General features: G+C 43.6%; 1 protein-coding gene and 1 long non-coding RNA gene across 2 annotated transcripts in view; one reads left to right on the top strand and one right to left on the bottom strand.

Annotated features, from left to right (window-relative positions):
• Positions 1–1,762: 1,762 nt before the first annotated feature.
• On the bottom strand, positions 1,763–3,029 carry LOC118687698 (uncharacterized). Its single transcript, XR_004980374.1, has 3 exons — positions 2,929–3,029; positions 2,350–2,478; positions 1,763–1,830 (listed from the first exon to the last, which is right to left on the bottom strand). It is a non-coding gene; the product is annotated as an uncharacterized LOC118687698 (long non-coding RNA).
• Positions 3,030–6,321: 3,292 nt separating this feature from the next.
• TTC9 (tetratricopeptide repeat domain 9) overlaps positions 6,322–24,033 on the top strand; it is a 29,785-nt gene continuing 12,073 nt past the window's right edge. Inside the window, exon 1 of the mRNA XM_036383264.2 lies at positions 6,322–6,810. Coding sequence (XP_036239157.1) covers positions 6,444–6,810 — 367 coding nt within the window. The 5' untranslated portion in view covers positions 6,322–6,443. The remainder of the gene's footprint in view (positions 6,811–24,033) is intronic.

Here is a 24,033-nt window from a genome sequence, read left to right as displayed (position 1 = left end):
AATAATGATAAATATGCACTTATCTTGGAATGCAGTTGCAATCACTGCTTGGTCCTGAAGATGTAAGCATGGTGTAAAGACTGGGCAACAGTCCTAATGTGGAAACACAAACTGAGCATGCTTTACTACTGGTGACCATTGGATGGCGTTTCTCTTCAGAGTACCAGCAATTCAAAGTTCATGGGGAGTCAGTGCATTTTAAGATTCTTTTTTGTATTGTTCAGTAATTCAGTTTCCAGTTACACTCACATACTGTCTCATTAGACTGAAACCTGAGTTGACTTATTTTGTACTCCTGTACAGGTCTGAACACTAAGTGTCACCTGGTCACTTGGAGTTAAGTGATCTTTACTAACATTGAACTATGTGCCATTTACCTGGGCAGTAGGAGGACGCCAGACATGAACAGACCTGCAGTAACTGCTTCTATGAAGTCTCTTATTCCCCACTAATGCTGCTCAATATGCAGTCTTTCAGCATTACGGGAATGAGTGCCTTCACCTCCATGGAGGGTTGGAACAGGCACCCTGCCAGGCTGTGGAACAGCTGATGTGCAGTAACTTGAGCCCGTAATGCTGTGCTGTGGCATTAGGCAGTTCTGTAAGTCTTCCTGGGGCAGTAGCGACTGACAGTGGAGTGAGGGTCTGCTTCCTTAGGGTCTCAGAAAAAGCACTGTTCTCAAGTCAGATCTAGGTCAATGCTAACTCAAAAACCTCACACCACACCCCTTTGCCCAGTGTAGATGGGCCTCCAGAATCAGGACAGCTTTGGATGCTGGAAGATAAGACAGAGGAAGAATGAGGGCTGAAAGATATAGGAGTTCCTGTTTTGTGGTTCTCAATATCCGTCTGATAAGCAAGATCTGGATGTGATTTTTTCCAGAGCTACTCTTTTTCACACACAACAGAGGAATCAACATTGCTGCTGTTTTTTTTGTCCAGCCTGAGTAAAGTGCAAGAGCTACCTAGGACACTGGAGTTCGCTGGAGAGATTATAGCTGTAGCCTGTAGATGGGATGTCAGCAGCTGACTTTAAGAGGTTAAAAGTGTTTTTCAAACTTTTTTTTTTTGCACCATTTCCTTCCAGTATGATTGTTCTACAAATCAGAGTACTACTTTTAATTAAAGTGCAAAAAGAAACACTGGGAATGGTGCTAAATTGTTGTGATTTGACCTGTCCTGGGTTCATGGGCAAACTTCTTAGTAAGCAATTTGTTACCGCATTTATTTAAAAGAAGGAAATAATCCAGAATGCTAAAACCGGAACTTGGAACAGTTGTTTTAATTCTGAACAGCTGCTCTGTTTAACCTCTTAGGATTGTCAGCAAGCATTTTTTGTGACAAAGATGCTGGTCATATACACACACGTGCAACAGCTTGTCATGGAGACTCTCTTATTTGCCTGCAAACATTTCTGTGGGCTATTCTTCCTTGATTGTATACTATTCCTGGGAGATTCATTGTAGTCCTGATTAACCGTTCTCAACCAGGCAGTCAGCAGGCATCAAACAGCCTGCAGGATGAACTGACCCAACACAGAATGCAGACTGTAGAAGAAGACATGCACAATACTCTCTAAGCGTGTTGCATTTGATGGACACTTGTAAACAAAGGATCTCATCTTTAAAAAGGAATTTTTGACTGCAACAAATGATATAGAGAGATCACAGATATTTGTACCAAAGTGTTACCTGCTGTTAAAGGTGATTTTATTTCCCTTTCCTCTCTTCCTTGGATACAACTACATAAGAAAATTTCCCCAACAAAGGATTTCAGAGGCTTCTCTGTTTTTGTTCTCCTGGCCTTTCAGAAGTTCTTTCTCTTCTTTTCCCTGCATATGGACATAAAAGGCTATGCTGCAGAGCTTTACATACAGTTTGAAAATAAATAATGGATGATTGACTAAGCTGGTGACAGACTGTAGCAGCAGCAGCAGCTGCATATGCTGGAAGATTGCTGCTGTTTGAGAATTCTGCAGTTGAATTAAGGCAATGAGGGAGCTCTTCTGTTCACAGGGGATTGACACCATTTTCATCACAATAGGAAATAGGTGAGGCTTGTGCTTTGGCAGGAAGGATTTGATGAAACAACTCTCACATGGCCAACAGTCCCATCAACATGAATGAATGCACAAAAACTGGACTGAGGTCTTACATGCTATACTGTTTTCCAAATTGATACCTGGTTTCAATATCTATAAACTTGCTTCCTCATAGCAACCTTTAGAGTTCCAATTTATAAAAAGCTCACCTAACAGCATAAATGCTACAGTGGATTCACATCCATCTAGAAGAATCATAGAATGGTTTGGGTTGGAAGTAACCTTAAAGATCACCATGTTCCAACCTACCTGCCATGGGCATGGACAACTTCCACTAGCCCATGTTGCTCAAGGCTCCATCCATCTTGGCCTTTAACACTCCTAGAGATGTGTTCTCTAGAAGCTTCTCTGGGCAATCTGTTCTCGTGTCTCATCCCCCTCATAAAAAAAAAAAAAGTCCTCTTTATGTCCAATAAATCTACTCTCTTTCAGTTTGAAGCCATCCCCCCATGTCATAACACTACCTGCCCTTGTTAAAAGTCCCTCTCCAACTCTCTTCTAGCCCCCTTTAGGTCCTGAAAGGCTACAATAAAGTCCCTCCCTCGAAGCCTTCTTTTCTCCAGGCTGAACAACCCCAACTCCCTCAGCCTCTCTTCATTGGAAAGATTCTCCAGCCTTTCCATGCCCCACCAGAGACCAAGTGCCCAGCCTCCTCAACTGTCTCAGGAACCTTTCCAATTTCCTTACTGAAGTATCCTGAAATGCAGAGAATCTGTTCCATATACCTGTAAATTAATTGTCTTATGTGCAGGCAGAAGCAATTGTACCTGGAGGAAGGCTGGGACAGCTCACAGATATGTAAGATCCAGTATTTTTCACAATATTTACCATTTCCCCCACATCTTCCAGCCAAGAATAGGATGCCAAAAAGACAATTTTCTTCAGGTAACCTGTGAACAGGAAATTATGGTTTAGTGAGTCACAGATCCTAAAATATCCTATGAAGCATGTGTCCTCTGCATAATACTACTATTAATAATAATTAAGCAATGCAAGTGTATGCTTTTGGAACATGCTAAGGAAACCTCAGTGCAGAGGAGGAGAGACAGGCACACTCAGGCAGTTTTGGATACTCACAGCACCTGGGGGCATCCTGATAGACAGGTACACCCCATCTATTACAGAATGGGAGAGATAAGTGTGTTCTGCTTCTATGGTCAGAAAATCCCTCACCATTGGGCTAAAGACAGGCACAATAGCTAATACAGACCAATACCATGACCTCATCTCATGGCACACAGGTAATGACTGCAAACTGGCTTCATTTTATCTGAATGTATGTATGCTTTATTTCACAGTTCAGTGCATCAATATAATATATAAACTAACTCTTTCTGATGCTTTCAGGTTCCTGTCATGTTTTCAAGCTGAATATCACTAAAGGTGTTGACCACTGGCAAGACTGTATGGGGAGTCTAGTGGGCCTGAGACAGCTGAAATCTAGACCTGAATATCACATCATATGTTAAATGAAATGTGAGGTATCTCTCAAGCACAAATCTTGTCCGTCTTGGAAAGGTGACAGCTTCTCATGTTTTCCTCCAAGCACCACATTCCTCTTGAAAAGCAAAAAAACAAACAAAAGCAGTCCCTTATGCTGTGGTCAGTGTGGTGACCCTATGTCTGTGTGATGTTTCCTAAATATTTTAGTACAGCCAACACTACTTAACTCCTCTCCAGGAAGAAGGATCTGGTGGACTAAACTGACCTTTGCCAGTCATCCTGCACATCTTATGGCAGGTTTGAATTCTCTCGCTGAGAGATCCAGCTCTCAGCTGAGGGATACTCTTTGCTATCAACAAAGGGTCTAAGCTGGCAAATAAACAGCAACCATTCCGACATTTCTGTTATGGTCTGTTTTGGGATTTACAAGCTTGCGGCATTCATCCTTATAGGCACCAGCAATGTCAGGAAGAGAGTTTGGACTTTTCTGCAAGAACTACAAGGTGGAAAACTCATTTGGGTGCTTAGGCAGAATTTGGGATTCAGTATATTTCCTAATGCAAGGACCACTCAGTTTTATCACTATTCTGTGACCATTTCAGACTAGATCTGCACCCATAATGCCAGTGGCCACTGCCAAACTCTTCTGTAAGAAAACTTGCACTTTTCATAGCTTGTTTCAGACTACCACTGTTGATCTGTAACCAAATGAAGAAAATGCAAAGATCCCTTAAGCAGAGGGGGTGGAAGAGGAGAAAAAGTCACTTATGTCTCAGTGCCCCCTATGCCATGTAACTCCATGGGCTCAAGCAAATGCTGAAAAAGGGAAGCAACTACTCCCAATGTCACTTTGCTACATCACCCTCCAAGAAAACAGTTCCTTCTTCAATAGCTTTTGCAGCTGCTCAGATCTCAGCAATTAATCCTCTGTGGCAATCTCCTTTCCTCTGGCAAAGTCAGCGTTCCAGCACAAGAGATATATGTTGTCCTTGTGAATTCTCCCAAGCTGCAATCAATAATGGTACAATGAAACCTCTGAAATTACTTAAATTTACTTTGTGTAATATGACTAGCAGACAGATTAAAACAATGTCCCAACAGGAATGTTCCTTCCTTAATATTTAGGTTCCACACATCAATTCCACTCTAGCTACTGTGACTAATATCTACCACCACCACACCCGCCCCCCAGGATTTCCTGATTTTAGATCACATGTACTTTGAGTAGGATTTGTAAGTAATTTATCTCACTCTTGTCTTGAGGTACCTGAAAATGCTGAGCATCCATTTTCATAAAGTAAGATTTCTTGAAGATGTAGATAGTAGGGCACCTGGAAATGAAAGCACTTGAAATCATGTAATCACTGCTGAATGCCTTAGCTATATTTTCCCTTGTGAAAGCATTTTCAAAATTGTATTTCTATCACAATCAGTGTGATGCTATTTGCTTCTCCTTGTGGCTCTGGCTTTTGGATTCAAGTGAGTAGATGAGTGTCTGTCCTATGCTGTGACCACAACCTCAACAAGGTCCAGAAACTTAGCAGCAGGGACTAACATTACCAATGCATAAAGCACAACTCATTGGCCCTGCTAACAAGGAATTATCCAACTACTGGTCCCAGACCTGCATTAATACCTTTACATGGAGCTATGCCACACAGCTATCCCAGTTTGTCCAGCACTGCAACACCACAAGCCACCACAGTAGGCTGTACATACCCCAAAGAAAAACTCGTCTCCATTTTAAAATGTTCTCATGGTTGCAGAGAGAAGCTTGAACACATTGCACCACAGCTGCAGCCTTATCATGTAACAGTTGCATGGGTAATGAAAATACGCATTCCAATATATTATTGAGAAAAAAAATACACTGTGGGTTTTTCATCCATCCTCTAGTTTTTAAGTACGTGGTAAGACCTACAAAATATCTTCGCACAACAATACACCTAAATACATCCAACTGTTCTAATATTCAATGCAGACATGGTGTTAGGCCTAACAAAACAATGCCTCATGCTCCACACAGTTTTTCTGCTGTTGGTCTGCAACAGGAGAGTCACTCTCCACTGATACCCCCAAACCAGGACATGTTCTAGGCATCAATGAGCATCGACCAATTTTTCAGCAGCACATAGGATAATCTGTTTCAGGAGAATCAAAGTCCCTGAGTTACTGGTGCCAGGGCAGTTACTGGTCCTTGGCTTCTGCTGCTCTGATGCAGAGCACACAGGAAATTTCATGGTCTGGCACTTCTTTGCCCAGTGATACAGAGTATACACACCGAAACACTTCGAGGGACCCTGCACAGGTGTTCATGGTGAATGGCCACTGGTGGGATCTGGGAGAGGAGATGGAGCTGGGAAACGGGGATGAGGAGGGGAATGGAGGAAGTGGAATCCCAGCCTGCCGACAGGGAGGCGATACCCTCAGGTACGGGAGGGCAAGGCACAGGAGGGCAGAAGGGAGACGGCTGTGGGGGCTGGAGTGAGCTCAGTCTCAGGGAGAGCAGGACGGAGGGCAGGGGTCTGTGGGCTCAGCCAGTCCCGGGCGCTGAGGGTCCCGACGTACGCTCGCCCCTTGCCGGGCCGGTGCGGTGAGCGGTGAGCGGTGAGCGGAGCCGGCGCATCCCCACGCCCAAGGCTCGCCCCCGCCGCGCCGCGCTGGGCTGGGCAGGGGTCGCAGCGGAGCGGGGGGCGGCGGTGCCCGCGGCGGGCGGCGGGGGCGGGCGGAGGCGGGCGCCCCGCGGGCGGCGGGGCGAGGGAGGAGGAGCGGCGGCCGCCGGAGGATGGGAGCGAGCGGCGGAGCCGCGGAGCGGCGCGGGGGCAAGGCCGGGAGCGCGGCGGCGGGCGCCGCGGCATCGCCCGCGTAGGGCGGCGCGGGAGCCGGGCGGCGGCGCGGCCATGGAGAGGGCGAGCCCGGCGGCGGGCAAGCTGAACGCCGGCGGCCGCGGGGCGGGCGATGGGCACGGCCCCACCGGCGGTGCCCAGCCGCGGGCGGCGGCGGCGGGCAGCGCCGAGCCGGGCGAGCTCATCGGACGGGCGCTGGATTTCAAGAGCGAAGGGGCGCAGTGCTACAAGGACAAGAAATTCCGGGAGGCCATCGGCAAGTACCACCGCGCCCTGCTGGAGCTGAAGGCTCTGCTGCTGCTGCTGAGCCAGGAGCCGGCCGGGCAGCGCCCTCCCGCCGCCGCCGCGGCGGCGGGGCTGAGCGAGGAGCAGCGGCAGGCGGTGGAGGCCATCGAGGTTGACTGCTACAACAGCCTGGCAGGTCAGCGGGGCCGCGGGCGGGGGGCGGCGGGTCCCCACCTGCGCCGCGCACACCTCCTTCCCCCTCCGCAGAGCAGCGCTGCCGCCCCGCTCCGCTCGCCGCATCTCCTTCCCTTCCGCTGGCTTCCATTTTCGCGTCCGCGCTCCCGCTGGGCACAGCCGCGTTGCTCGGGCAGCGCTGGGGAGGGGGCGCACGGCCGCATCTGGTGCTCGGGCTCGCCCGCGACCCCCAGCCCTTCTCCCGGGCGGCTCCATCCGCCCCCGATGAATCCGTGCCCTCTTGCCCCGGGAGACAGGTGGCAGGGCGGCGGTGCGTGCGTGGGGCGCTCCGGCTGACAGAAATCGTGGTTTGTGAAATGGCCAAGATTGCCTGCTGCGCTGTACCCTCAGCCCGCGATGTCCTTCAGTCCCTTCGCCGCAGCTCCGGCTCTGGAGCCTGTAATTAATGGTATTACAGAGAGACGGATTCCAACCACATTTGATGTAAGGAAGGGGAAGGGTTTGGGCGCAACTGCAATACCTCCAAATAGTTCTACCAGATATAAAAAGAATTTTTTGGCTCCTTAGCACTTAAAGTTGAAAGCCAATACAGTCGTGGCTTTTCGCTAGCTTCCAGTCATCACTGTGGTCAGTAGACATTTGATCATGCCTCCCTTTGCTCCTTGCCATCTGTTTAGAAGTGCTGCAGGAAGATGGAGAGGAGTGGTGGGGGGTTTAACTACTTTGTAGTCTGATTCTGAAGTCATTACAGAAACAGAACTCCTGTTGACTTCAAGAAGCTTTATCCAAACAAGTGCAGGATCAGAGGTTATTTTTGGTCCCCAGCAGCACGTTTTTTTTCTTTCCAAACCTGAAAGCATCTCTACAACAAAAACTTGTGCCCAGGTACATACAGGGAAGAGAGCATTCATAACTTGGACAAGATACACAAAATAATAGCATTAAAAAAGCTCTGCTGTTTTGCAGAAGGATGAATGGTCACTCATCACCCTTCATATCCTTGGGGGTAAAAATGGTGCAAATCAGGACATTAGCTTTTGGCTTTCTAGACAGAGTTTGTTAGCTTTGTTTCCTGTTCTCTAGTGCTAGAAAAGATGCAGTGTAAAGGGAATGGTTTGAAACACTGAGCCAGCATCCCCTCGTCATAATGCATGCCAATCTATTACATTCAACACGCCTTTTGGGATGAAATAGGGAGCACAATTTAGCTCCTTTTCATCATGTTTCCAAATACTCTTCCTTCAAAAGCCTATTGAAATCTCGTAGGTAGAGAGGCAAGTGAGATTTCAGAGTGATACCATAATTGCACAGATGTAATTTTGTCTCTCTACAAATTTCTGTTCACAGGTTTATTAATATCCATTGATTGTGTTTGGCAAGGATCATTTAGATTGGCAGGGTTACACAAAGAGCCCACAATACTCTGAACAATATAGCTTGGTGAGCTCCTGGGCTTGAAAAAGGGCTCACAGGCACTATCTCTGTTAGATACAAATGAGACGTGGTAGGTAGATGGTAAATGAAGTGGGAGAGAGAAATGGAATTTGCTTCTGAGGCACTTTCTGCCAGTACACAAGTTCCACTTGCTAGAAATGGCTTGACTCCTGCTGATGGAGTTGTCCTGTGTGATTGTCATTGTCCAGCTCACTTTTTTACAGTTTCATGTTTGTGCAAGGAATTTTTGTCACTGTTGGTTGTATTTGATCTTGTCATCAGTAGCAATCGGTGTGAGAAACATTCTCCATCTTTATCCTAAATATGAACAGATCTTTTTCTAAATTTAACCAGTATGAACACAGGAGGAGGTAAGTATAATTAACCCTGGACTTACAAGCAGTACTTTTCCTGGGATAACCTCACAGCAGGTCAAGCTGTCATTTTGCACAGGCGGTTGTCACATGTTTTCAGTAGATGGCATGCACAGAGCAGAGAACAGCACTTGTCTCAGAAATGCACAGCTTTGTGTGTGTCTGCTGAGCTATCTGCAAGCAATTTTAAAGAAATGCCCTGCATGCTGGAGAGGGGAGTGTGCAGTTAAACTGGAATTGCAGTGTTTTTATTCCTAGTCACAGAGCTCCCATTCTAGCAGGAAGATCAGTGAATTCACATTGAAAGAGAAAGGAAGAGAGGAGAGGGAGTTTCCTCACAAATGTAACGGTAATTAGTATATATTTCTAATAGCAGCTTCAAGACATGCAGCAGTGAGACTTCATTTTCTAAGTGTGATGCAGCAGAAGACACCAGTTCCTTTACGCCATGGGCTCTAGCAGAGGCACCAGCACGTACTGTTACAGCTGAAATCAGTGTTACTTGACATGGGGAGCAGAGGAGATGCAGGGAGTTTTGCTTCTGAGCACTGCTGGCTGCCTAGAGCTGTTTCTAAAATAAATAAATCTGTATAGTGCAGAAATCATAACAGCAGTACATGTTAACTCTGGAGAAGGCAGCTTTTCACTTAGCTCTGAAGTATAGCCGGTAGCATTACCAGCTGTCATCTGAGTGTCCTTATTATCAAGTTCTTTTAGCACCTCCGCTTACTCTCTAAGCCTGGCATTTAAGAAGCCCACCTTGCTTTTGCACTGCCATTTTTCATGTGGGCACCACACATCCACCTGTCAGAGATGCTTTGCATCACGGCTACAGATGCACACACACATTGACTTGTTTAGATGCAGCATGAGAGTCAGAGGGGAGCATCAACTATAGGTAAATATACACATAGGTGAGAAATAAACCCAGAGGGGATTTTGTGTGATCTCACGGGTAAAGGCTGGTGTTGTTAGTTTGGCTTTTTTAAAAATCTGACCAACTGCATGAGTAGGCACATGTGGGCAAATACTAAACGGTTTTCAGTGCCTGTCATTGCCTGCTGAAGGTAAATTTAGGCAGAGATATGCACACAGATTCTTGTTTAGGTCCACTAGTTTTGTAGACCACCTTCAACAGGCAATTCTACTGTAAGATGGGGTGGCCAGCTCACATATTTATTAAAAGCCCCCCAATATTTGGTGTGTTTTCCAAGGTCTGCTGTTGTAGAGCTGTGAGGCACACCCACAGCCTAAACTATTTAGCCCATTTCAAAGGATCCCAGATCTGCTGGGTCTTAAGTTCTTGTGATTTTTAAAAACTTACTATTTTTAATCAGCCAAGGATTTTCAGAACTTGCCATTGGCAGAGCTGCTCATGTTTCTTTCACTAAGCTGCTAGCTGGGCTTCATTTTAAGCTCCAAGAGTTTTGCCTTAAAGGGACTGCCCTTCACAACTGTGCTGCTGCGTTCTTGCATGGGCCTGCCAATACCCCGTCATTTTACCACAAGTCATTCTGATGAATGTCACCAGAGGCAAGAGCAGCAGCATGGCCAAGGCTCCCAGAAATTGCTAGGGTAGGCAAAGACAAAAGCCTACCAGCAGCATAGAGCCTTCCGGAATGAATGCAGGGTTGTAATGCAAACAGTCCTTTCTTTATGACTCACTGGCGGTCTCTGACCTTGAGGAAGTCATTTGACCTCTTTTTGCCTCTCTCAGCCCTGTTGAAAAATTAAGAACAAGGACCACGATCACATCCTGATGGGTGCATTCAGCTGAGTTTTCTACAAGTTAGTGGTTTATGTTTTTTTAAAAAACAGATGGATGTACAAAGAATGCTTGTGGAAAAGTAAACTGGCCAAATACACCTCAGGTCTTGATCTCCCTTCCACTCATACAGCATATTTGATCTAGAAGAAGCTCAAATGCTTTATGTACTGCATGCAGATGGGGGTCATTTATCAACTACAAATGAACCACTGAATGCAATGATTATTTTATGCCACCATTACTGCCTAAAAGTTTACAGGATTAAAAGCACTCTGTCTACTCTGCAGAAAGAAACAAGTCCTAGTCATTCCAGAGCAGCAAAATGCTAAGGGTAAGCACAGTTTTAAGCTTTTCTGGTGAGGGAATGTTGCAGTGTGATAAGCAAACCTCTGCTGATTTTCCTAAGCATGCAGAAACTCTAGAGCTAATTCTGGCAGGAGAAACAGAACCAGAGAGAGATCTGGGGATGACAAGTGGCACTGGGGGATCTGCTTGCTAATCCTCCCTCTGTGCTAACGAGCTGTATTATCTTCACCAAATCTTTTGTAAACTTCAGTTTATCCATCTGCATTTTTGACCTCCTGGGAGTACTGTAAAGCTGTTAATTACATGAATGTAAAGTAGGTGTAGAGTGTTTATATTCCCATTCAGACTATAGGAGTCTTGGCAGGAGGGCACAAATGCCTGGAAGAGTATTAAAAATTTAGCTCTCCTAGATACATCTCAGTCTGGAAAATGATGTTTGGCTTCTTACACTGGCAGAAATTTGCACTGCTACCATTTCAATGGCTATGTGAAGGTCATAGTGACAATCCCACAGAACATGACACTTCCAGCAGCATAGCAACCTTCTAGCATCCTCAGGCTGAGGTGTAGGTACTACTTCCAATTACCATCAGTTGCGTGGTCTTCTGTGAGTATTTCCGGTGAGAAATCCAAACACAAATACTTAGAATACGTAATCCAAGTAAAAATGTAACTAAATTCGAGAAAAGCTGGTAAAACTTTCCACTGACCACCCACTAGGAGACGTCAAAAGGAGTTTCTGCTAAAAGCCCATCCAAGTATATAGCCGTTAGCAAGTACACACTCTACCAGGACACATGGTGCTGTGGGTGTTAAAGCAGTCTTGGATTGTTGCTTGATGTGATGGTTTTTTTAATCTACTGCATCAACAAAAACACCCTCTATAAGGATGCCATACAGTGGGAAAGAGGGGCAGCAGCAAACAGAGCAGCAGGATGTGGTCTGCATTTTCACTTCTTGGTAGGGGGTGTTTCCTAACACTCTTGTTTTAGATACATCTGACCAGCCTGAAATGCTTGGAAGCTCCTTGTTTTACAGGACTGATGCAATTACTGCTCCAGGGAGGTGCAACTGCAGCAGAGAATAAACACCAATGACTGTGTGTGGTTTTTTAGTGATAGGCCCAAACTCTGACATGTATTTAAGAAAGATATGGAATTTAAAGCTATTGTCACGAATTGCTCTTTAGAAATACTCAGTATTCACCTATTCCTTTTTATTTAGGATAACAAAGATCTCCCCTGTTCACGGAGTTTCTTGTGCTTTGGAAGGGTGGGATGGAAATACATCCAGATGCCAGGGGGGGTGTGAGGGAGGAAAGAGAAAGGATAGCAAGCTGCCACCAACCTTGGTTTAAGTGATATGTGTCTGAGACCATCTCTTGCTGAGGCAGATGTGTTTTTCTCCATATATGTCACTATTTATCCCAGGCTTTTTCAAAACTTAAGGCTCTGTGGGTTGCAGGTTTTTTTGCAGCCAGTTCTACCTCAAGTTTAATTCCCTTTGCATGAGGAGAAGCCTATCCCAGCTGACCTTGTCAACATAAGCCTGAAACAAAGAACTGAGAAGGTATAGATTGCCTGGCCAGACTGTCCAGAGGAGCTGCAGTCTTGATGACCTGAGATCCCTCAAAGTTTAGCAACAGCTTACTATGGGAGATGAATCAGGAGATACCAAAAATCACAAAGCTCTCCAAGAACAGAATGGTTAATTTGTTTACCTAAGAGTACTGCTTGTTTTCCACCATGAGAACACTGCTGTTTTCTGAGTTCTGTAGTAGCACATCTTTCCAGCTTTACTCCATCCTCTTCTGAAATGTTGTCCTAGAGCTTCCTTCAGCAAGAGTTATGCAATGAGTCACTGCCTCTTACACCTCCACAGGTTTCCATCAGTGCTGTGCTGAAGATGGTTCAGCTGGTTCAGTAAAACCTAGTGTTAAATCTGGGTCCCAGTCAATTGGTAAATATACCCATGAGGTCCATTGTTACCACCTTTTCTGGGAGCTGGGCCACTTCTGAGTGGTTCAGCAGGTGGAACATCCTTCTCGTCTTGCTGTTCACTTGGGCTCAGGCCCAGAAATGTCTAACCCAGCTCCAGGCCTCTTTCTCCAGCCTCTCTCAGAACTGCTTATCAGTTCAGCAGCACATCCCAAGTTCCTTGTCACTGTCCTCTGCCATTGCTACAGATATTCCAAGAATGGAGGATCATCAGGAGTTCACACATTAGGATTTTAGGATGGCAAAGGAGCTGCTGTGAGGAAAGAAACAGTAAAAGTAAACCGTGTAAATAAAAGGAGAGGTCTAAATGTTGCTAGCTTCTTGCCATTGTGTTGTGTCTCAGAAAGTAACATACAAAGGACTGTGAAATGGAGGAAATAAAATGAAGAAAGGGAGAAGATACGTAGTAAACTTTTGAGAAAAATTACTGACTATTTATTTGTTCTCTTGCTTCATGGATGAGAAATTGATAGGGAAGGGAGACAACTGCTATAAATTCTGGTTTCAGCTTACTCAGATGACCATACCAGTGACTAATATTGAGGGTTAAAAATGCTTGGAAAAAAGTCAGAATTAACTATCATTGACTAGAAAGGTGTTACTAATGGCTGCTCAGGAATCTCTCTCCTTTTGTTCATTTCTGCACTGCATCTTGGATGGGAAACAGTAGCCTCAGGACATTGATGGATGAATGCAGGTAAATCTTATGGTGGCATGGAGTGCTACTATTCTGTTCTCTCTAACAACGATTGTAGAGTCAGTGCAGTTTGTGGAAGCTTTGCTGGAATTGCTGAACATAACTGCAGCTGGGGCACACTTACTTGAGTGAAGCTAATAGGTGGTAGTAGTGGTTTTCTACACTTGCCTAGGCAGCTGAAAATGGTAACCATTGAATGTGGGGCTGGAGCAGAAAAATCAATCTCAGAATAGCCATTTGGAGTTTAGGACACTGCCACAAACAGCACTAAGACAGTTAATGGAAATGGTTTAGGCACAGTCATGTTTTTCTCTGATAATCTATGGCAAAAGTGGCAGCTGGGAGCAGTGGTCTTTAGCTGTCATAGCTTGACATGCCAGAACTCATCTATTACTAGGCAATGACTGATGTCATGATCTTAACTTCAAAATCTGCCCCATTTTCCCCACTTTCCAAAATTCTTGACAAACCATTGCCCTGAGGCTCATAGGCTGGATAGCACCATCTGCTTCTCCTTGTCTTTGTCCTGTGTACCCAGTTTTCCCATCATATGTCTCAGCACAGAAGTCAGGGCTGCTTGCATAGTCTGTGCCTCTACCCTTTGAATTCCTTTACTTGCTATCCCAGTTGCAGCACAGCTATGTCAGACTTTTTGACCTCCCACACAAAGCTCTGTTCTTTCCCAGACACCTCCCATCTCTGTTATGCCAGTGAGGTCCTCTCATCCCCTCGGTGGGTGATGTGACATGTAAATGGAAGCCAGTCAGTTGGTGCTGGTTACCTGGTTTTGTGTGACCTCTCTACTGTATGTATGCAAGCATGAGACTCTATTCCCTATCTTTACACGCTGTGTCACTCACCTTGATAAAATGACCAACTCTTCCAGTCAGGGCCATGAATTCTAACACATGTATGTCCTGTGTGGCCATGACCACAATTCTGCCCATCACAGTAGCACATACTTAACTTGAAAGCCTTTGGCAGTGTAAGTCACCATCACTGAATAGTTCTGCAATAGCCTCCCAACAGAAGTGTGGGGGGAAAAAAGCAATCCCATGCTGTTTGCACCTTTAGTAGTTGTGGATATTTTCCAGAAAAACATTGCCTGACAAGTCCTGTGTCTCAAGGTCCTGACTATGGTGTTATCTCAGTCCTTTTCACTCACATGTGCCATCAACAAGGCAGGAACTGCAACCCTGTATATGTCCCTCTGTGCAGAAAACAACCATCCTTACTTACATTGCTACAGAAGCTTTTCAGGACCCAGGACACTGATTGTTGCTTTCAAGGCTTCATCATTTTTCCTTCTCCAGCACATCTGTGTTTGACAGATCAAATCTCTGCCCTACTAAAGCAACTACTTTTATAGACACTGCTCAGTATTCCTTTCTTTCTTTAGTGGGAGCACTGCCCACTGCATTTACTTGCTGCCAGTTTAGAGGGCTGTCATGTAGATTGTTCTGCATCGATGGCAACAGCAACTCCTTTCATATCAGAGTGGCAGACAGCAAAACTCTGATAATCTAGCTGTCCAACCAGTTGCCTGGGAGCTGCTGGAAAGAAACAGCTGGGTCAGCCAGCAAAGAGCCACCAAACTAGTGTTCCTCAAATTTTGCTTCCAAAGCTCCTTTGATGCCCCGATTACAAGGTTTCCACGCCCCTGGCATTGTTCTGGCCTGGCCACATCAGAGACATCTGACAGAAAGCTCATTTCCTACCTGATGAAACTCAGATGAGTTACCTTGAGTATATGTCACCTTAGCATTCAGGGCCCTCTTGGTAGAACCCAATCAGGCAGTGGTGAAAATTTGCTGCCCATTTGATGAGTCTGTAAGGTCTAGCCTAACACGTAAAGACTGCTTTCAGATCAGCTCAGTTGGATGCTGCTTATCTTCAGCCTTTTCCAGTTTGAAAGACTCTACTCCAGACAGCAAAGCTGTTTACTGCTACCTGAAGCAGAAGGAGATGAGAATACAAAACAAGCAGTGGGGTATCCATTGCCCCGTACATTCCCTAGAGTATGGGAGAGGAAATTTACTCCTGAAATTAATGAAAAGCCGAGGACATGTCTGGGACTTGGAAATTTATGTCAGACTTTTTGTGCTTTCTTTGTCTATTCCTGGACCAATGTGACTAACAAACATCTACCCCCAGTGTGCTGTGTTATCCCTGCAGTCACCATGAAATCCAGAAATGTACTGTGATATGAAAAGCATCTTTATGAAATAAAGGACAATCTAAGAATCTTTCAACTAGCTGCAGGGAAGAAGCTGTGAGAATTCACATACCTCTGCTCACCTCTGCTTCCAGAGAGGAAGAGGGCAGAAAGATTTTATTTCATCCACACTTTCAGAGAATAAATCCAAGCAAACAGGAGCTGCCCAGGGAGAACATCACACTACCCAGCTGATCATGAAGAAGCAGAACTGCAAGATCAGCTGAAAGAATGAGAGAAGGAGTGTCTTAGGGTGCTCTGGAAAATCATCCTAAGTCAGCCCTAGCTGTTGTTCTGCAAAGGCACCTTTTCTGTTGTCTAGTGATTCAAAAAGGATCAAATCAGAATCTCTGTACCATACCTGAAGCAATCATTCTTTCTTCAAACAATGTGGGGGAAAGTTAAGCCTCAACTCCTTTAGTCACCATATATTTTTAATACTAACATAATTCAAATCCTAGATTACTGTCCTCTTAAATGCTTTGCAATGATTAATTGCTTAAGACACAGTAGTGTGTTCATGCTGCAAGGAAACTAGAGCAGTGTAAGATCCTCACCTATACTGGAAGTACAAAGCAAATAGATTGATTTTCCTTTTTACATTCCCTAACTACTGTGATGGAGCTCAAACTCCATCACCTCCACTGTGAGGTGGCTCATGGGGTGGGGTGGTAAATTAAATTAATAGATTAATACAAAATAATTTTTAAGCCTCAGGTCTGATTAACTTGGGAGTAAAGTGCCAGAAGGTATCATGGAGTTAAAGAACCTAATAAGGTTAGAAAAGAAGGCTTAGACATACAGCTAATCAGAACATTCTCTGCCCTATTAAATAGGATAAAAATTGAAAAGCAAATATTACATTTTCATGCTTGAGAACCACTGCTAACTGGTTTGAATTTTTGAATAAACTTCTCTAAGATTTTAATTTTCCCATCTATGGCCATGTCACATAAGCGACTCAGTCATTCTTTGATCATCTGGTGTATTCACGTCCTTTTCCTCTTCGTTTTTTCCCAACTCATGAGATCAAAAATTTTAGCAAAAAATTCTTAGTATGGTCTTAAATTTTGTATCACCAAATTCTATTGCAAAAAAATTTACTTCTGTGTACCAGGTCATGTAGTTCTTTATATATGACATTGTCATCCTCATCCCTTTTGACAGTATCTTTGAACTTGACAGTCAGTAGGTCACTCTGACTTTGGCACAGGGCTATTAATAAAGCACTAAACAAGCTCCATTCTGAAATTATTCCTGAGATAGCCTACTAGTGATCTCTTTTCAGACCAGCATCCTTGTCAGCAGAACCCATTCATCATGTAATTGTTACAGCGTATCTTCCTCTTCCTCAGCTTAATCCAAAAGGCACAGTCAAGACAGAGAATTGTATTGGTTCAGTGCAATGATTTTGGTGTTCCTGGTGCCTGAACACAGCTGCTATTGGGGTGGACATTATCCCCAGTCAGAGATGCACTCCTGCCTCATCCTTCCACTGCCAGCAATTCACTGCATAAATGTGGTTTATGAAGGCTTTGGGAGTGATCTGAGATTTTTACCTGAAGCACTTTGCCACAGCTTATATTAAAGAGCAAACATCTTATTAGAGGACTGGCTTATGCTTTTGCACAGTTCAAAGCCTGACTTTTTTAAGCAAATAATATTCTGAATCATCCCTCTGGTCTTAAGTTTATTTGTTTTCAGCCTGATTTCCAAAGGAAATGAGTCATAAGTACATATGTTTTCTGCTGTCTGCCTGTCAGTCCCCTCTCAGTAACTTTCAAAGCTGTTGGCCAGCTCGATTTGATAGGCAGAGAAATGTATCAATGATACTAAACTAATATGGTATAAATGGAAAATAGGGAAGAAGCAGGGACACTAGAGGCTCAACTGCATGACAGGGTGATGCTTTAACTGCCTCTATGTGGCCTGTCAAAGCTCAGGCAGGTGACAGCCTGGCACAGGCAGGGTTAGTTTGCTGTTGCTGACAAATCATTCTTCTCAGTAAGTTTGTTTAATGCATTTTTAAGGAAAATAAGGTTGAGAACTTTGTTTTATACCTCTCTTCAGTTAGAGAACAGTTTACTTTTGATTTGCCTCTTTGATTCTTTCAGTTCTTCTCTCCATCCCTCCCACAAAGGCATAAAGGTTTCTCTCTGTTTCAAAACATCATTAAAATGGAAAAGCTTTAGGCTACACTGGATCAGGATAAAACATATGAATGAGTAATTAATTTAATGAAGGAAATATTCCTCCTCATTTGACATCTCCATCTTGTCAGATGAATCTTTTCAGCCAGAGAGAGTTCAGGGAAAATCCAAAATCATTTCAGTCCCAATCAATTTTCCATGGTAAGCCTGCTCTCCACCCCTCAGCAGATTCTACAGTGGTCAGCTCTGTCATGTGTCCTGGGAGGTGAACCGTGAGCCACCACAGGGCACAGCACACAGATGTTACCCAGCCACGTCATCGTGCCTTGTTCATGGTACAGCATAAAGTGCCTGCTTTCATCCCAAACTGAGCATGCTGCACTAAGCCAGGCTTGAGGCCATCATGGCATGCACAACTGTCTGAGACTTCACTGGAGAGCCTTCATGCTGTTCCAGCTGCATTTCACAGTACTGCTGTTCGTTGTTTGACCTACAATGAGCAAAGTATGCATTTCTCTTCAGCAGAGAAAGCAGCTTGAAATCCCTCATGTCCTCCAAAGTGCCTCCCTATTTACAAAAGGACCTCTTTGTCTCATATGGGTTTTGAAAAAATAACATAATTCCATTAAAACCTTAATTTCAGTGTTTAATATATTACAGTAAGAATTATAAATATTTGATAGCAGTTTTTGGAGTTGACTGCTGCTGAACACTAGATATTTACTAGATGGTTGTCTGCTGCTGCTGATCTCTGGTAAAATTCTGTGTACTTCTCCCTTGTGAAAACAAGTCAAGAGACAAGATTCCTTCAGTGGGTGTCTGTGGCAACAGGAACCCAGAGGAGGAAAGGGAACAGTGTAGAGAAGGTGCCACAGTGAGAAAGTAAAGCAACACAAGGTGAGCAAAAGCAAACAGCAACAAAGAGGCAGTGGAATAAATAGCAACTGGAACAGATCTGAAGGCCAAGCATGTCTAGTTGACTGGACTAGACTGGATTAGATGACCACTGATTCTAAAAGATAAAGACAGGTCAAAGATTACTAGATAGTCATAGAGGAGGAAACCTCGAGGGTGTTTAACCTGGCAGATCAACAATAACAGCCTTGGCAAAAAAAAGCCAGAAGGAACTTCCATCTCTTCTAATGTGGCTGCAGTAGGAGCTATTATAAGAATAGAATTTATTTATAGAATTTATAGAATTCTATAATTTAGAGTTTATAGAATCAAAATGTTGTAGTAGTTAAAACCTGACTGGATCTCTTGCTGTATCAGTGCTTTGATGGACTTTGCTCCTACCTCTCCTGGCTGAGAAAAACAAAGGTGCAATATGAAGATCATCTCCATGTGAATCTCTTTATTTTGGTAAAATAAAGATTTGCTGATACATAACTAGAGGCAGATTTTGATTCAGAAAGTTCTTTAGAAATCTAGATTTTAACTACTGCTTTAATATTACCACTGCCAAGATTTTTCACTAGAAATCTAGATTTTAACTACTGCTTTAATATTACCACTGCCAAGATTTTTCACTAGAAATCTAGATTTTAACTACTGCTTTAATATTACCACTGCCAAGATTTTTCAGTAAGCCTCTGGTTTTGATTTGAAGGACAAGTAACTACAGGAAGTGGTAGGACAAAATACTCTTACAAAAGAGAAGCTATGGGGATCAGATGAAAAGTAGGCTGAAATTCCTTGCTTCTCAAAGCCTTGGCTCTTTGAAGGAAAACTGCAGTACTACATCCCTGAATTTGTGACAAAAAGGAAGCAAAAAGCATCACAAACTTATCTTCAAGTAGCTTCAGAACCATCGTACAGAAATAATGAACACTTTTAAATAGGCTCTTCAAACCTACAGAAGTATGAGATAGTGGAATATAATCACGTAGCAAAGGTTAGCAGTCATGCCAGCTGTTCTTAAATGCTTACCTGTCCCCATGTCTGGCCAGGATGTTGTTCTGACATCCTCCAACAGGACCTTTTGATAGGAATTAGAACTAAATGGCAGCTCTCAAGGGCAACCCAGGATGTTCACGCTCTGAGTGTTCAGGACAATCAAGAATGGGACTGAAGAGCTGTCAAGAGTCTTCTATCCATACCCATGAGTGGTACAAGTGTACAGATAAGACATATCTCAAGTAACATTTGCTTAACCTGTTCTTAAGTATTTGCAAAGCTATGAACCTTCACAATTTTCCCAAGCAGTCTCTTTCAAAGGTTTTCTCTTCTCACTGCTATAGAGTTTTTCCTAGCTGAAATGCAAGCTCTCTCCTTACTTTCTGAGTACAAGGAGAATAGATAGTTTCCTGGTTATAACCTTCTTTGCATTTGAGTTACTTCTTTTCTTTTTATGTGGATGAATAAGGTTAGCCTCTCTTCCCTCACTGTCTTGGTGAGGCCCTGTCCTCTCTGGACCACTTGTTATTGTCAGGGTCCTCCTGTGGATTTTCAGCAGAATTGCTTTCCAACTACCTGTTCCTCTGCTTGACTTACAGTTGGGTCTTTTCCTGCATATCTGTAGAGCTTTTAACTTGCCACTGTCAAATTGCATCCTGTTTTTATCAGAACACCACCACCAATTTGTGGGGATCCTCTGGAATTCTGCCCCTACCTTCCAACAGATACTAGCTTCTCACATCTAGAAGTTATGGGCAAAATGACCAGACAGTCTACAGTCTGTCATTTAGGTCTGTATTGACAATACCAAATGCCATGGGGCCTAGGAGACATCAGTGCAAACTACTTAATGTTGCCTTTCATTTTGTTAACAGAATTAAGTCTATTCATTTAGACTATGCTCCTTCAACTTGCTTAAGAAAATGTACTAAAATTTGTCATTAGACTAGTGTAAAAGCCAAGATATCTACTGTTTTCCCTTTATCTTCAAGATTGATCATCCTATCACAGACTGGAGTTTAACTGATCTATTCTGACAGCTCACATTAGTCCTAGGGTAGGCTGCCAGCCACAAAAAGCCTAACACACAGACTCAGCAGCTCCTTTGAGAACTACTAAATACCTTTTAATGTGTACAATGGTGGAAGCACCAGCGTACTTCAGTCACTGCTACTGCCTCTCTCTCTCCTGGAAGAGCTAATTGGAATGATGAAGTTGGGATCTTTCTTCTTGATGGGTATGAAGGACTCAGGAGCAGCAGAGAACTGAAAGAGACCATGCTATGTATTGGAAGGAAAGCATTGCCAGGATGGCAGGAGGGGGAGGAACAGTTGGTATCTGTTCACAAATTGAGTCAGGCTGAGAAGAAGGGGAAGGCTGTTTGGAAGAGGTGGCTCACTTTGGGCTCTACAAACATTTGTGGATCCACACTTCATTTAGCATTAATCCCTCCCTACGGAGAGAGGCAACCTGTCATACAGTTTGGACTTTAATTTTCCACCCATTTCCCTGCAAGCAGAAACATACGGGTATGTTTAGGCCTTTTTGGTACCTGGAGAGGAATAAATGAGAGCCACTGGCTGGAAAGTTGTACTGTCATTGTGATATTCCCTTTTCATCCCATTAAGGTTGTCTGGGAACTAGGAGTCAGCTGACCAGATTATTGTCAGACATTATCAAGCTGTCTATAATTAGCTTTTTATTGGTGAGAAGCCAGAAAATTCTCTTTGTTTGCAAGCTTGGACTATAGAGAAAGAAGAGAAATATTTAATGGAAGAGGTTGTTTGGAAACTGGAGATCCTAATTAGTGTCTCAGTCTAGTAGGGAAACTGCATGCAGCATTTCTCTGAAAAAAAATAGATATTTTAAGCATCCTCTTTTGAGGAATGCTGGTTTGCATTCTTGAAAGGCACAGAAGCATGGAGCTCTGTGGAGATATGGATGCTTTTCTCAGTTCCTCTGCTGCAGGCTTCTTACATTCACACATTATATGGCTTCTTTTACTGTCAATCTATTGAAAATTTAACACAAGTTAAAACATAGGTTAAAGCTTGGGCTGTGCCTTCTACATGTAGCCCGTGCAGTTTACAAACTCAGGATCAATAAATCCAGAGAAATTTGAATAAGCATTCCAGTAGCCAGTTCTTTTTATGCTGTACATTAAAATTGTATTTAAGTCCAAGGTGACTTTAAATCTAAAATAACCCTTTACATTTTCAGCATCATCTTGTGAGTCACATGTTACCTATTTTAGAAATTAATTATATTCAAATTACTAACATATGACTGACATTTTCAGTCTCATATAGTAATGGTAGTCATTTTAATTCTTCCAGTGAACATTGTAAACTCCATGTGCTGTTTGTCAACACCATTTACACAGTCTGCAGCAAACAGAGATTAATGATACGTGCACTAGTGGCATGGTTAGAAGGCTGCTGTCTAATCCAAGACAAATATTTTTTCTTTCCACATCCCCTATCGCCCTGCTGCCTCCTGTTTGATTTGGGTTTTGTTATTGTTATTATTGTTGTTATATTCCAATAATTTCCCAAATGCTTAAACTACAACTTAGCACTACCATGTTTTCTCTTTCCTGAGGGAGAGCATCACCAAGCCTTCTGAAATACAGGACTCTCTTAGTCTGCCCTGTTATTTTGAGCCTTAAAGAGATGTGAGAACAAAGCCTGTTTAATGATATATGAAGGTCTTAATCAAATGTCTGAATAAAACCCTGAAGGAATTATATTAAAGTATCAATCATGTTTCCCAAAGTAGAACCCCAGAGCAAGAATAGGAACCATCTTCCTGCAATTAAATAGATTTTAAGTGAACTGCGGGCTGCTATACCTAAGGTGAGATCATATCCGAAAGCGAAGTATTTTGCAGAGTTTAATTGCAGTTATTTCTGGGAATGACACTGTCAATTTGTGAAATACAGGTTGAGTTTGTAGTGGCTGGAGTACCTAGCACTTGCTAAAGAGGAACAATCCACATATGTTGTTAAACTCTAGTGGTGGAGTCAAGAATAAATACAGTAAAGAGGGAAGATCCACTTCAGGCTTAAGCAGTAATTAGTTTAGCTACTTCTCTCTGCATTGCAACTAAACAAATCAATACAGGATGTTTTTTTCCTTCTAAGGGTTGAAAGGAAAGGTCGTTTGGATTCAGACCTTTCTGCACAGGTATGTAAAAGTGGTTCAACCACATGATTTATCATTAACTTTTGTACAGGACACCTACTCCTTGCCCTGCTTGCAAAGGTAGCCTTTCAGCAGTGCTGGTTAGTGTCCCTTGGTGATATCCCAGCACAGGAAAAGGGGATTCAGAGCAGGGATGTGACTGTGGCTAAGTGGTGTGCTAGAGATGCTGCTGCCATACACAGCTAGGGAGATCGGTTTCTTCTGTCTGGATTGCACTGCTATAAATGCTCCTCTTGGTCTCCAGGCTGGATACGCTGTGTGCTATGTCCTTAGCACAATGCCCCAAACTCTTAACTTCACATCTCCACCCAGACTTTACCTCCCCAATAGACCTCAGTTCTCACTTATGCACTGATTTCACCAGAAACCCCTTTCTGTGCCTCTGACCCCCCATCTTTCTGTCATAACTGAAGCAATGCCTCTTAGCTTCGTTTCCACTTTCTGCTCTTTATTCCTGTGACCAGTGAGCCAAAAAGAGTATTTTAGCATCTCAGAGTTTTCAGATCACAATATTTTTCTGGATCAGATTGTGCCCAGGGTGGACTGAATATTCAAAGGATTTGGGTACCAGATTCTAAAGCATATCTCTACAGTATATGAGTACCATACTGGTTTTATTTTCAGAAGGTTACCAGTTGGCCAGCTCAAGATTACCTTGGGGATAACAGAAGGCACTTGCTTGACACAAAGGATATCTGCCAGATTTCTGTTTGCAAAGCCAAATGATGAGGGAATGAGATGCATTCAAAGAGGAAGTCACCAGAGATCTTTAACAAGGGGAAAATAAGCAGTGTTTCCCTAGCCTGTTTTTCAAAAATACCTGAACAGTCTTGTCCGACATTTTCCAAAAGCAGATATCAAAGGTGGATATCACACGTGGAATATTTTAGGTCATAAACTTAAAGGACCAGCTTATAAGCAGCTGACTCTCTCTTTCAGTGAAAGGCGCAAGAAAATCCTAAAAATAGGCAATGCAACCAGCTTACCTCAGTGAAAGCAAACAAAACAGGAGTTTGTGAAACATGAGTTTGCAACCCAAGATTTTCCTGTAAGGTGAATGCATTTTCATCTCAGTGTGCTGAGCCCAAGGAACATGCCACAGGGTAGGGATGCTTGCACAGCCCTAATGCTGCTTGCACAGCAATTCAGCCCACTCTCTTAAGTCTTCTGTAACATGGATAGGC

The sequence above is a fragment of the Molothrus ater genome, chromosome 6 (genome assembly GCF_012460135.2).
Source record: "Molothrus ater isolate BHLD 08-10-18 breed brown headed cowbird chromosome 6, BPBGC_Mater_1.1, whole genome shotgun sequence".
In the NCBI taxonomy this organism is placed as follows: Eukaryota; Metazoa; Chordata; class Aves; order Passeriformes; family Icteridae; genus Molothrus; species Molothrus ater.
The sequence above is the reverse complement of the archived record's forward strand: the minus strand, read 5'-3'. Positions and strand labels throughout refer to the sequence as shown.